At 33.3% G+C, this 15,754-nt stretch overlaps 1 protein-coding gene across 8 annotated transcripts in view; it reads left to right on the top strand.

Moving 5' to 3' along the window:
• Positions 1-15,754, top strand: part of Dys (Dystrophin) — a 1,264,777-nt gene that overhangs the window by 1,018,125 nt on the left and 230,898 nt on the right. For all 8 annotated transcript variants that reach the window (XM_089640243.1, XM_089640244.1, XM_089640239.1 and 5 more), the window contains one exon: positions 11,244-11,388. In XM_089640243.1, the coding sequence (XP_089496369.1) occupies positions 11,244-11,388 (145 nt within the window). The remainder of the gene's footprint in view (positions 1-11,243; positions 11,389-15,754) is intronic.

Genomic DNA, 15,754 nt, shown 5'->3' with positions numbered 1-15,754 from the left:
AGGAAAGTATCGCGTGACTATTTGGGTATTTTCATTAAAGAAAATAAATAAAAAGATATATTTTAAAAGTTTTTTACAATATGTAAAATATTTGAATAGGTAGTTACCCAAAAATATGTAAAATATTAGTAGGTAATTATCTCAAACAATATATTAATAGTTAGGTACTTAAAATATATACATATTAATAGTTAGATACCTAAAAAATCAATTGATTGGTAGATACCTATAAAAATATATTTATAGGAAGGTTAAAAAAAATATATTAATATCTGGGTATAAAAAAAATATAGTCATTTTTTAAAAGGTACCTACACTTACATAATATTAGTAGGTATATACCTAAAACAGTATATTAATAGGTAGGTATCTAAATAAATATATTAATAGATAGATACCTAAAAAAAAATAATAGGTAGGCACCATAAAATACATATAAATAGGTATATTAATAGGAAGGTACAAAATAAATATATTAATAGGTAAGAACGAAAAGAATATAGTTATTGATACCTAAAAATATACAAAATTAGTAGGCATATACCTAAAATAATATTATAGTAATAGGTAGATACCTAAAAATATGTATAAGTACCTAAAAATATATAAAAAAATATAATAAGTGGGTACCTAAAAACATATATTTGTAGATACATAATAGTATATTAAAGTATAAGTGGATAAACAGGTCTTTAAAACACGCGCGATTTTTCGAGCACGACGGTGTAGCCGAGTGCTCGAAATCCACGAATACTTTACGCTATTTTTTTTATTGGTACACTTTGAAAACATTAATATTGATATTATTATTAAAAATTTGGAAATAAGAACTATTAATGAATTCGTGATGTGACATCACAATATCTTGTTGTCATGGAAATGAAAAACACAAACATTAATTTGCAATCTGTCACATAAGATTAATAGTTGGATTTATAGTTAAAAGTTGACATTTAGACTTCACATTTTGTTGATTTGTTGATGTTGCCATGGTAACTTTAAAAAACGCGCGTTCCATAAAGTGCGATTTAAACACGCTAGAGCGTACTTTAAATGAGTAAAAAAGGGCACCAATAAAAAAAAATATTGTTATAATATTACAATGAGTAGGTGGATTGAAAAAATATATTCCCAGGTGTGTCACTAAAAACGTTATAAAAAGTACTTATTTTTTCTTCATTTTTTACTTAATTTGCACCATGCGCCGCCCAGTCACAAAAAAACTAATTATTATTAACAGGTAAATCGTGGTTTTTGCATTTCTTATCTCCGTTCATTCACCAGCAACAATAAATTATTTCTTTCGCAGTCACAAAATGCGTACCTACTTTAATGAATTTAATTTCTCAGTTTACCATCAACTTCAAAAATCCTTGCATTCCACCTCACTGACTTCAGAAGTTCGCTTCCTTTGAAAGTCCTGCTTTTAGAAATTTAATTTTGAACACGCTGAGCTTGCAATGTTCGCCGCTAGATGGTGCCTGCTACTTGCTACTACATTAGTAAGTTCATAACTTCACCAGATGCCACCTGCGTCCGGCAATATAGGAAGTACGTACTTTTCAATGGCGCAATTTATTGATTGTGACATTTCCACGATATTGGTAAGGAAACGTTTTCATATCACCGGAGTGAAATTATTTTGTGTGACTGCTGAAACTGAAAACAATAGTGAACCTATATAAACCTGTCTTTTTTTTCTGGGACATAGCTATCAAAATTTTGTAATGAAGGCTATTTAATTTTTTTTAAATGCATTAAAATAAGTATTTTGAATTTCAAATATAATTTTTTATCAAGTCACATCTTTCGTGTAAACAGAGTCGATTTTCTCAGTATTGCCCTAGTGTCTTTATTAATGTCCAATTTAATGCCTTTGGCAATGTTTAGTGACTTTATCTGAATAGCTAGGTACCTCCCTCTTCCTCATTACCTTCCCTACAATATATCCCAGTTGCGTTTGGCACCGACCACGGACGGATTGGTCTCTAACCCCTATGAGACGGATTGAATTTTTTGAATATCTCAGAGCCAAATTTAATATGGAAAATTAGATTTGAAATAGTGGAAACGATTATACAAAATCATTTTTTTTTTACTTTGGAATTTTCATGGACAATAAATAACGAAATGTGTTAAAAACTTCTAAAATCTAGCTCAACACGCTGCACAACTGAATACAGCAGTGCAACTCAAGGTAGTGCTAATTTCACTGGACTTCAAATGTAGCCAGCCGCACAAAAGGGACTAGTGCAATATTTAACAAAAAATATGTTTTTTAATATTTTTTTTCATTTTGAACTTCATTTGAAATGAAAATTAATATTTACCCAGACGTATTCGTATCAATGATTTGGGCATTACATACCTTCCAAATACCTTGGTACTTATTACTAATTGAATAACGTAATTCCTGATGACTCCTCAATATATTTGAAGAATTTTTGGTTTCTAAAAATTCGTTCTAAATTCCAGCGCATATTTTTGAGAGTGAAATTCGTTTTCCTCCGTAATCAACACATCTCTGCGATAAATTCCTGGGTGTCCCTATCGCCATAGACAAATACAAAGCCGGGGTCACGCCTGGTCACGCCCCTGCAGACCATAGACAGCTTGGCAACATAGCATAGACAGCGAGTATATCTAGTCGTCGCAACGGCCATAGACGATTTATGCGCCCGACTAACTAATGTTCCATTTTTGAACCAGTTTGGTGCGAACTGCGCTGCGTCGTTCGGAGCACATGGTGACAATTGCGATAGTTTAATTAAAGGAATTATTTAGTCTGTTTGCAATGACTGCTTTTCGCGAAAACTTTGTAAGTTTAGGCTCACATTTTCAGTAAGGAACGGGGTTTGAAAGTGGTTGTGGAATTTAGTCAAGCTTCGTGGCCAATATTATAATGTTTCCCGAGCATCCCTTTCGGGTAATTGGGACTCCAATCAACTTGTAACTCAAATGGAATTGAAGTGATTTTTTCGGTTGGTTTTACGATATGTTGTAAGGCATTTAAAAAGTCGCTGTAACAAAATAGATCGGTGAGGTTTAATGCTCAATGCAATGTTCAAATTCTTATTAACCGCTGGCGTCAGCAATATGCATTGCACGTGGCGAACCGCTTTCATCAAGAGTCTAAGCAGTATTTGCTTACAATTGCAGAAAAATACCATAGTGGCTGGTTAGTTCAAGTAGTTTAGGATGCCTTTTCAGAGAATTGATTTTCCTGTTGCATTAAAATAAACCTCTCATTCATAATAGTGGGAAACATGGCCCTAGGACATTGCCAAGCGTTGCGTTACATATATGCAAGGCATGTAACCCCAATGTGTCGGTAATCCTCGCTAGGTGGCGCCATATGCAAACACGGTCGGCATTTCTATGAGGAAATGGGGAGCACGACCCGCTGCACAGATAACTCGGACAAATTTGGAATCCCTCTAATATAATGACGATAAAGAGGAAATATAACTAGTAGTTCTGTGAACAGTGTACCTCGCGTCCAAATAAAGTGATATTTTCTCTTATTTCACTAAATTTTATATAAGTATTGATCAAAATCAAAACCAAAATTTCCTCTGTAATAAAAAGATTCGTAAATAGATACTAAAATATAAACATACTTAATTATAAACCACGTACCTATTTTATGACATTTTTTTTTTACTTTACATTTGAAAAAAGAATTTTAACAGAAACGGAACGTATGAATATATATATATTTTTGTAATTTTGTATATTATACGATACTTATTACTTTATTATATAAAATTTAGATTCATTATTGAAACAATGTTAGTTATAATCAAATATGATATGAATTAGCAAAAACAAACAGGAAAGGAAAAATATTTAAATGCAACTGATAATTGAAAACTTTCCGGGAAAATTGTCAACCGATTGCACTGCATCAACATACATTCGTCTTTATGAACCATTTATTTCTGTAAAATCATTATCATTATTTCAATTTATATTTCATGTCTTTATGCTTATAAACATAAAGATAGATGCCCCTTATGAAAAAAAAAATTGTTAGCATGCTACTCGGTCCGATGCTCTAATCAAAATCTTTAAAATATTCCCATCTACCATTAAAATCTAAAGGTCCATTTCAAGCAAGTGTAATTAAATTCACATTTCCTTGTGGCTCAGTATTCAAAAGATTTTTACTGTAGCGCCTCACACTAACACTGTTTTCGCGTTTTCCTTCCACTCCTGCTCTGCTTTGTATCCTTCCCCCCTGGCCGTGGACCGCACGAGATTGTGGCATGTTGTCCAAAACGCAAAGCTCTGGAGATAACATCCAAAATGTGAACCAAAACTTTGGCATGCATTGGGCTAGAATGTGCCACATATGAGTCATAGAACATTGTTCTAAGTTTTATTTAATTTCATCACAGTGAACTTTTTTTTAAATATTGACAAGTTTCTTATAATCACGTCTCAAATCATTTTTGTATCTTATTCGATGAAAAACTAACGTTTATTACACACATCATTGAGGTACTCCACATATCAATAACGCTGTGAAATTTTTGAGATTTGTCTCTCTATTCTTTAAAATTATATTTATTCTTTAGTTTGGTTCCCAAAAGCACATAAATTAAAAATTCAGAGAATTTAACACAATTTTTTAAGGTTGATTAATTTCAAACTATCCATAGATACCCATTGAGTAAATTAATTGTTTTAATTTACGGAATTTACTTGATTTAATCGACTTATTCTGTGTAGAACAACCATGAGTACCGTAACACAAATTAATTAATTTCCCATTGGATGCACCTGACTTAACAAAGCTAATAACGTTCCTAGTATCAAATCGTAACACAAGACTTCCAGAGTTGTTCTTTCTTAATTCATCGAAAACAAACTTTCATTCATTTCCCAGTCCAAAGGTTACACGGGTTTGGAAATAAATTCATTTCATTTTATACTTTCAGTATTAAAATATAAAGAAAACGTAGATAAAGAAAACGTAGAATGTTTATTCATTTTGGTGGGCGGACGCCGGGCGGGCAGCGTGAATTTAATTTTTTTACAATTCCACATTTTTATTCCGAGATTGACAAAACTTTGCATACTTGACTTTCAAAATAATAGGAAGGAGACAGTCTACATCTGATTTAGTAGACTGCACCCATTAAATATGATAATAAATTATTTTTATACAAATTTATGAAGATATTCGTCAGTGTTTCTTAAACACGGATAAATTACCGTGTCTCACGGCACATAACTAAAATATCAACATCAACGAAAGTCTTAAAAATGTTATGTACTTGTTTTTTAAATGCGTGGCTTGGTTGTAAATGACGTAAGGGATATGACAATAAGGGAATGTTCGGATCGTGCTATTTCGATATTCTGACTAAAAACAACTCTTCGACGATACTTAATTATTAGCTCTCGCTAGGGTGATCCTGAGAGTACATTTCCTTATGATAAAACGCACTAGCCTCAATCACGCATATTGTTTCGCTGCAGTGGACTAATTTCAGAATAAATCCCTTATGTAATAAAAATGTTTTCGAAACTTGCAAGCAATTAAAAAGTTTCGTTTTTCCTCCACTTCAAATCACATATCGACAAACAATTTATTAGGGCGATATACATGTAGTTTGTGACTAGTTACGAATAGTATGATAACTTTTGTCCCATGCTTGTTTCTGTGTCAATGGCAGCATGCAGCAATAACAGTCGCAGAATTTACAATCGTGAAAGAATTTCGGTAAAGATTTCTGCGGCTAGTGCAGTCGAAAAGATCCTAGCTTGAGATTGCGGTAAACTACGAATTTTTGGTGCAGGCCATGATATCATCAAATTACAAATCCTCACAAAAAAACCCTTTCGTTATTTTTTATCTCGTTCTGAGATCTTGCTTTATAGAATGTTCATTCGGCTTATTTGTGTATTATTACAATTCATGTTTTTCTTTACACCAATCGTTAAATTAATCAATATCAATTTAAGGAAGTAAGCAGTCGAGGATTTAATTATCGTACTTGAAGAAATACTTTGGCGATGTCGTTAATAAGTATGTTAAAAATAAGCGGGCCCAAATAGTATCCTTGGATCAAACTGCATCAATGCGAGTACGTCACTAGAACGAGTTGGGACGTCATTAGATCGCGTCAGTACGTCATTAAATTGCGTCAATACCGCATTAGATCGCTGCATTATAGCTTTCAGATACTCACTGTTTCTGCCTGAAAATTACTTTAATAAGAGTAACGTTTAGACATTCTTATACACGCTGTTGATTGTTGTATTCTAGATACCACGCTCTTAAATAATCTATTGTAGGTACACCCTCCCACGCTTACAAAGAGGTACTTTTAAAAAATTTTTTTTTTTACATTTGCTCTTTGAAGCCCTGAGCAAAATAATTCCCCTCAGGGCCTATGTTATCTTTGGGGATGCTGTGTGGAGAGTATTTTTAGGAAAGGGGGAGAGGAATTCCGGGAACTAAAAATATTTATGAGGGGTGGATAGGAATCTGCAATTCAGTATGTCCAGGAGTGACGAACGTATGAATCCATCCCTTCCACTGCAGTGTAAGGCGACGTTCTGAGAGAGTTATGCTGGAGAGGTCAAAGGGTCTCCCTCAACCAGTCTCTCCTGATCCGGCCTGCCACACAGTTGGTGGACAGATGCATCTGTCGTCCAGACCCACACAAACCTCACCCCATAAACCCTGGCATCCGTGCTAAGTTACAAAACGTAGCAAACCACTTGGGGTGACGTGTGGCAAAGGTGTTGGTTATCCAGTAAATGGTTCCCGGGGCGGCGATCCCATGCCCACCTCCCAAATTGGAATTATATAGATGGAGTATATTATTTCACGTCAATTACTTAGGACGGGTTGTTTCGGAGAACTTGAACAATTCTTCAAATTTCAAAGTTAATTTTCAAGTTCTGTGAAAGATATTTTTAAGTTCTGTTTTTATTTCAGTTCTGTCAAGCAACTAGCCTATAATGATATAATAACAGAATTTGAATACGACTTTCACAGAACCCGTAAATGAACGTTGAAATTTGATGAATTGTTCAAATTCTCCGAAACGAGAATATATAGACTATGCAATGAGCGTTAATATTGACGATTTGATTCTTGACGCATTCAAAGCCAAATTAGTATCACTAATTAGTTAATATTCAACACTTTTATAAATCACTTTTTAGTTAATACAAATAACGAGTAGATAATCATATTTATTTTATTATTACATATTTTTTATTATTTGTACATAGATTTCAAGGCTTATTTACAGTTGGTGTGATAATAACTTGACAAGTATATTGCATTTAATCCATTATTTTTTAAATCTTTTATTGTTGTTTTAAATTCAATTCATAATCGTTGTGTAATAGCCCAATAGCGAGTCAATCTTAATATATGTAAAAATTCAGCCTGTGGATGTTTGTGCTGGCAAAACTCTAAAATCGAATCGACCGATATCGCTGAAAATTTCAAAGTGTTGAATATTAGTGCCAGGAGTTTTTAGAGAGTGGTTTGAATGGTAGAATAAGTCGGGGGCGCTCGAGGAATACTTCACGCAGTATCTCTGCACCGTAATGAGATATGGAGTAGAATTAAAGTCGAAGTAATGTATTTTTTTAAATAATAACATTGTGGTATACAGTGGTGAATGGTGGATGAAGTCGGAGTCGCCCCGAAGGATTGCGGGGTCCACTAGTAAATAAATAAAGTATGTCTAGTGAACTTTAGAATAAAACGCATCCACCTGCGATAGCTTACAAAAATTCAATAAACGATACATAAATTTGAGTTCACCGTTTCGCCGCCGCGGCGCTGGAGGAGCAACACCGATTTTCAATTTCGCAGTGCTTTATAGCGCCGCATTATAATAATAAATATGGCGCCGGTACCGGAATTTACAACACACTTTATCAACATTTACTTTAACCTTGCACGCTATTTCCCAGCCAATGAAAAATACTCAGTTTATTTATTATAGTTCTCCAGAGTTTTATCGCGTCTGCCCTGGGACTGTGTAACTGAAAGGAATGTAGAACAATGTTTTGAAAACAGATCCTACACCGCCTTACCTTATGTTTGTAATCGGAAAACCTTTTTAGAATAGATGTAGTGATGTTAGTTTTGAGAACACCATAATGTCGTCAATCGGAACAAAATATCTTTACCTGTCTGTTTCAAGACGTATATTTCTTTTTTTATTTGCGTCTGATGATATTTTTCTCTCTTTGTTTTGCATTACATCCAAGGAAAGAAAATATGCTCCAGATACAATAATATATTTAAATCTACGGTGATTAATTAAAGACCTTATTCCAGGATTTGTGAAATCTCTATCATTGAACAGCATCAACTTCTCAAAACCTTTTGATTCCAGTTTTCGACCTGCCGTTAAATCAAAACAAAATAAAATAAATTATTATAATATAGAATAATAGATATAATCATTAAAAATATTAATTTCGGTTGTGGGCCTGTCTCTCATTTTCAAAAATTGTAACTGATTGTGTGAAGTTTTAAAGTATCTGCCTTTAATATAACATTTTCCTTTTTCAAATACGTTTTCAAAATTGGAACCGATGTGTTGATAATTTAGTTCATCCCGTGATTTATCACGTGTCTGTGGTTATCCCTAATAACATAGTAACGAATTTTGAAATTTCGGTAAAAGTGCGAATCTAAATTAAAAATTAATGAACATGAAAAAGTTGCCCACGAATATGCCATTAGAGGCGCTATCAATGTCTTCGCATATACAAGTAGAGTTTCAACTTCCTTGAATCTATTCACCACCAAATAATTTTAACAGAAACCGACAGAGATAGCTTCAATACGTTTTATCATCGTCTTTTCTACCTGACTTGATTCATTTTGGTTTGATCAAACTGGCGGGTAGTACGGGTAGTAGCTCGTATTAATTCAGATCACATGTTTCTATTTTACTTAGTCAAAAGATTTCGACAAATCTTACAGAAATTTGAGAAATTTATGAAAAGATACACACATAACGTTTTATACATCCTGATCTATTTATTTTCTTACTTGAGTAAATAAATAATGTGGGTATGCACGTTATCAATATAAAGGTGTAGGTACATATTCTAACAAAAGAGATGGTTTTTAATTTTTTAAACTCAAGTGTGTTTTGCCGAGTGAAGTTTTCTAAATTCCCACATTCTTTATTTATTTACTGTAAAAGTACATTTGATTAAATACATAATAAGCATTTTTACACAAGAAGGATTACAAAACAATTATACAAAGAAAACATACAAAAATTAACAATTAGGCAATAAGAAAAAAAGTGTAAATAATAACAATTTTTTTATTTTTTTTTACTTAGTTACTTTTTTAAATAATTAGGTACATTTTTGTATGGCACATGAAATAAAATATATATATAAAATTAAAACAGATCATTGAAGTCCTTAAAAAATTGAAAAAAAATTGAAAAAATTGGTTCTATTAAAAATGTTTGCTGCTTCTGCATCTTGGTTATCTAAGCTGTGTATGCTTGGTATAAGAGAGTCATCATACATAAAGTAAATTACACACGATTATATTATACCATTTAACACCGTAAACAAATTCGCTGCATTGGTTGAATACGTTCGTGTCTGTAATACTTAATCCGCCTCTGTTTATCCAAAAATACGTGTTTTTCGTCATCTGCGTAATTTTTGTCGGCGTATTTAAATAATTTATTACTTTAGGGTCGCAAAGGGTTCGCTTGATAAGTTTTTGCTAAGCGGAACTTTAAGAGGGTAAGAGGTGTTGGGGAAATTAGCTATTCCGCCCACAGATGGTGCTGCCTGCTATCTTTTAGTATGCAAATCGAACGGCTAACAACAATGAATTCAATATTTTGACAAAATTTAAATATCGTCATTTTCCGCGCCTTAATTAAACGGTATTTTAACCAGAACCCTTTAAAACTTTTGGATCGTACACTTCGAGGGGATGGCTATGTTGAAAATGTCTATAAATGCTGTAAACCATTTATAAATATCGAAATTATTTTTAAATTGGTACGCGAAAACCATTTCAAAGCGATAACATTATAATTTTCTTAAATAAACATGAAACTGCCTCTTGGCAACGTTTGGCTTCAGAATTATGTGCAATATTATTACGTGTTTTCTTGGACTGTTATTTTTTTTATTTCATCGCTTTTAAATCTAAATTAGACCTATTTTTAATGCACGATGTTTGTAATAAAGTCATTTTTAACTATCATTACCTATGTTTGTTCAAAATTGTATCGTCTTCAAACGTATCAGCTATTTTATCTATTGATTTTTTGCTTTGCCTCCTAAGCATGGTGTTTGAAAGAGAGCTTAAGAAAACAGTGCAATGTAGTTGGGAATGACGAATACTTAAGGGTAAATGCAGGAAACTCCCTTAATGGAGGACTGAACGCAGTTGGCGCTAGCAAAAAATTTTTCAAAGAAGCAGTGGAGTGCTGGTACATACCCTGATGTATGACCACTGTCGACGTATGGAACTGGCAGAGAAAAGACGAAAACCGACTGAATGGATCCCTGAGGCGTACGTGCGGTAAAACCATGTATGAACGTGTGATAAATGTGGAGATTCACAAAGAATGCAAGGCGTAATGAGTAAGATTAAGAAATGACGTTTAGATTTTTTGGGCATTTAGAGCGAATGAACGAAGAAAGGAGTGAAGGGAGAATAATGATAATAATAAGAATAATGACTCAAATGTGAGTGTAGAAGAAGTCGAGGACGCCCGAGGAAGACACGGCATGATCAAGTGAACCAGATACTTCGGTCAGTCTTTCAATAAAAGAGTAAGTATGAGACCGCGTATGAGTATGAATGAGGCAAGGAGTGTGTACCAAGACCGAGTTGTTTGGGCCTACCTCTACCTACCCATGCGGGGAAACAGTGGGATGGTTTGTTAATTAGTTAGTTAGTCAGTCTTCTGTGTGACCTGCTTGATTTTTATTGTGTCACAGCGTTTAATATCATTCTTATTCTTGAACCACATTTTTTATATTGTTGATTGATGGGGTTGGTAAGTGCAATTGCTTGGTCTAAAGAAAAAAAAAGTTTTTTATAGTAAGAGTACTTGTAATGTACAAGTTCCTTATTTTAACAATGAAGCCTTATAAATTTGGTCCAGATGTGATTTTCGCAATAATACCGTTTTCCAAGAAAACTGATTACCTACCCGGATCGCAGAAAACTGTACGAGTAACACGATCTGTCTTTATTCCAGAAACCGTCTCGAGAGTAACGCCGAGCACTGGTCTGCCCTACTGCTGTCGCTCAGGGAGCTGATCGAGTGGGTCATCAGAAAGGACACGGAGCTTAGCGGGCTCGGCCCCCCGGCCGGCGATACTGCCGCACTACTAAAGCAACAGGTAAAATAAATATCCTTTTTTATTTCATGTGCTCCTGATGGATTGGATTTTATTTTTGGGCATTTCCGTCAAAGTTTTTGCCGTTATTTTTTTACAGTTAGAACAATATAAATTTGTCCTTTTTAAAACAGCCACTTTTATTGATTTACTGTATTTGGTCCCGTTTCAAATACAATTGTCGAGCCGGGTCATATTTTTCATAAGATCAAAGGGTGGTTTTTTTAACATGTCCCCAATTCACACACTCAATTAAACAAAGTCTGATTTCGCTATTCCTTTTAAGGCGATGCACTATGTCGTGTAATATTTTGAATCGAGCTGCTATCAATAACACACCTTACGTAGATGGCGATAAGGCTTATATTCCCGCTTCAAACCATCCACCTGTTTTGATTTATGCAAGAAAAAAAACATGTCCCAAAAGTGCATTTAATTTTATTTTGTGGATTTTCAGGCACAAATATTTAAAATTTTTTCGATCATTTTATAAATAACTTAATTTTTCACATTATACAATAAAACCATAACCGAAAATTGGTTCGTCAGTAGGAGATTTTGAACTATAAAGCAGTTTTAATAGGCCTTATACATTATTTTTTTCTGGGCTTACAAAAAGCCTTATCTAAAAAATACTCGATTATTTCAAAGGCCAGGATGTATTCTACTCGCAGTATTTAATTAAAGTGTTTTGTGAATTCTGTGTTTTGGTACCAACCCATACGCCAGTGAGACATGGAATGATAAAAATAAAATTATACGGTATCCTTTAATTTTATGAGGACGTGGAATGGATTATTTCAAGTTCATGTGGTTTGGCACTTGCTGTTTCGGTTCCTCCTTTTTGTAATCAATAACTACCGATAAACTGGTGAACTGAAATGGAAGGACGGTTTCAGATATATTATATGCGGTAAAACTGGGTGTACCGTGTTATGAATGATTATATCCAGAAAATGTATCAGGGACGCCCTAGGAAGGATAATTACAAGGATACTTTCATTAATGAAATACACAAGGGTTTAAATAAGTGAAGTGTATTTCAAGTTAGAGTAGTGTGTTTCATCTTTGTGCAACCCTGGTGAGAAATGGCAACACGGTTAGTTAAGGCGATGCACTACGTAGTAATTTAAAATCATGCGTTTTTGGTTTGAAAATTTGGTCGCCTAAAAATGTTTCAGATGCTTTAATTAAATACTGCGAGTAGAATACATCTTGGCCTTTGAAATAATCGAGTATTTTTTAGATAAGTCTTTTTATAAGTCCAGAAAAAAATAATGTATATGGCCTATGAAAACTGCTTTAAATTTCAAAATTTCCTAGTTACGAACCCATTGTCGGTTATGATTTTATTGTATAATGTGGCAAATTAAGTTATTTATAAAATGATCGAAAAAAATTAAATATTTATGCCTGAACATCCACAAAATAAAGTAAAAGGCACTTTTTGGCCATGTTTTTTTTCTTGCAAAAAATCAAAACAGGTGGATGGTGTGAAGCGGGAATTTAATCCTTATCGCCATCTACGTAAGGTGTGTTATTAATAGCGGCTCGATTCATTCATACGAGGGTAGTGCATCGCCTTAATTATTATTTTCGGTTCGTATTTCGTATTCTTATTTTCAAAGTGCGCATTTAAAACGCTTTCATTTTATTACGGCTTTAAAACCAATTATATGTATATGAATAGCCTTGCGTTTCTTTTTCAATAATTAAAAAATATATATTTTTATATTAGTTATTGCCTTTGTTCCTCACGATGAAGTATCGCATGGAAACACGTGGTTCGCTGGGGAAAATATACCCCTTCGTTGTTTAAATTTAATTTTGAAATTAATTACTTTAACTACCCCTAATAGCGGGCGAGCCTTGTTTAAGTAAGAGTAAATCTTCGTGCGCCTGTCGAACAACGCAACAGCGCAGATGGTCCTCCCACCACCCCAACCCCACCCCAACTACCCTATCGTGGGAAGCACACTTTACAAACTTGCGATTAGTTATATTATGTGAACTGATTATTATATTTGATTCGTTTTGACCTTCTTTATTTTGTATAATTGCGTATTTGTGATTTTAAAAATATATAAAATCTGACAGTTACCTTTTCCAAAAACAATATTCCAACGACATTCGTTTCGGACCAGTTATATAAGTAAGAATATAATCGTAGAAAATACTTCGCCAAAGAGAAAAAAATAACAACAAATGTTTAATTTTCACAAAAAGCAGACGAGGAAAGTCAGGGAAAGTGAGTCTACGGGGAATTTGTATCCATTAGGTTTTAAACAGTTTGCATAAAACAGTTTGCTAGTGCTAAATGTACGCGATAATTTCTTTCCGATAGTCATTTTTTTATGGTGATTTTTACTCCCCGAAATAGTAAAATTTGCTTGTTTTTCATTATATCGCGAAACTGCAAGAGCTGTCATAAATGGCAATTTCCCATTAATATTTACTTCAAATGTATTAATAAATATCTGTGTTTATTATTATATAAATATATAATAGACGTACAGGCTAGGTGACAGCTTTTACTAAAATAATCATATTAGAGTCTTCATTTATCTTATGGTTCCATAAGCGATCCGCGATCGTAATTATTCCGGTAGTCCCAATTTTTCTTAATGTTTTAAAGATTGGTTTCAAGATTTAAGTTGTCGACCTTGGCGCACCCTGTGCTAGCGCCGTCATTTTTAAAAAACCAGCCGAAATCGCGCTAAAATCTAGTTTATCCCAAATATCTAGTATCCAATATATATTTTACATATATTTTAAACATATTTTCGGCTAAAATATGTTTAACAAATTTATTAGAACATAAATTTTTAGTATTTATGTAATTTTCTTTTAAAGAAAATCTTTATATATGATCTGAGGTTTCTGATTCAACCCCACAGAATGACTTGATACCCTCACAAATTTTATGCAGATAAATAAATCCAGCAGTCCAACGAACTCTATTGGATCCATCTTACCTTTCAATGTCAACGTGCCGGTGACCGGATAAATCATCACAATGATAATTCATTGTCTTTAAAAAGTTATTTAAAGTCATGGAAAGTGATGAAACAAAAAAATTATTAACTGGGTTAAGTAGGTTAGGTTAGGTTGGGTTAGGTTTGGTTTAATTTTTTTTTCATCGTTTCTAATGACTTTATATCACCTTTTAAAGGTGTGTTGAATTGTCACTGTTTTGAGTGTTGTCAGTTTTGGCGTAATTGAAATGAGTGAATTGAAAGAAAGGTCATTTTTGGACCGTTACAAGACGAAGCTACCGGAATAATTACGATCTCGACCCCCTTTTTGGCGCTAATTGCTTCTTTTTTATAGAAAAATGCATAAGCATTTGGCTAATTCATATGTTATCCGTATATTTCTCGAAAGCACGTAGGTACTAATTGATAATTCAATTCAATTATTTCATTTATATGTCGCACTTCACCCGTCTTAATATCAAAACACTCACCGTGTCGGAATTATTGCAAGGATTTTTTAGATTGCACATGGCACGTGCACGAAATTTGCGTTTAGAGTCGAGAAAATTCTGGAAAAGTAAAGATTTTCATTTTAATTTTTCCCCAAAGCACACCCGTACATTTTCGCGCGGTTTATATCGTTCCCGCGATTTTTCCACCAATCTGTTCTGCGTCGTATTCGGAATGAAAATTAAATTTTAAATATTCAACTTGAAGATTTTTCTGTTTCGTTTTGTTTTCCTTCGTTTAAAGGAATCTGCTTTCAATCACGTTTAAAAGTCAGTTTCGAATGATGCTTCTGATTTTACGAGAGTCTTTAGAAATGCCTCGCCCTTGAAGTCTAAGAATTTTATTTTTTTATTAAAAACATTTATTATTAAACATTTAAAAGCACTCTACGTTCGCGTTTTTGGCGATACATAATTTGAATATTCAATATTGATAATTTAAAGCTTTGTTCGTAAGTTTTTAGAGATTTCATCAGAAGGAAGCTTTATCCCTTTCAGCACCGTTTGTTTCAAATATAGAGCATATTTAGATCATTTTGAATAATTTAGATGATTTAAAAAAAAAAAATGTTTTATACATTTTTTGTTTGTTTGTTTTATAATTCAAGTTCTTTCTAATTTGAATTTTATCATTTATACCCCTTAAAGTTTTATTTTTTTATTGATAGGCAAAAAAACCCAAAAACAATTGGTTTTATTTTCAAAAAATCGTATACAGTCCAAATGTCCATGTCCAAATATAAAAATAGCTTGCAAATAAAATAATAATGGATTCCACACCAAGCAAGGACAAGGATTGCAACCTGGCAGAAACAATAGACACCTTAAGCAAGATCCCTCACAAGCGATATGCAAAACATTCCGTTTATTGTTTGGCAAAATCAA

The sequence above is a fragment of the Hesperophylax consimilis genome, chromosome 15 (assembly GCF_061612785.1).
Source record: "Hesperophylax consimilis isolate HC1 chromosome 15, BYU_Hcon_1.0, whole genome shotgun sequence".
Classification (NCBI taxonomy): Eukaryota; Metazoa; Arthropoda; class Insecta; order Trichoptera; family Limnephilidae; genus Hesperophylax; species Hesperophylax consimilis.
Note: the sequence above shows the minus strand (reverse complement) of the source record. Positions and strands in the feature narration are given on the sequence as shown.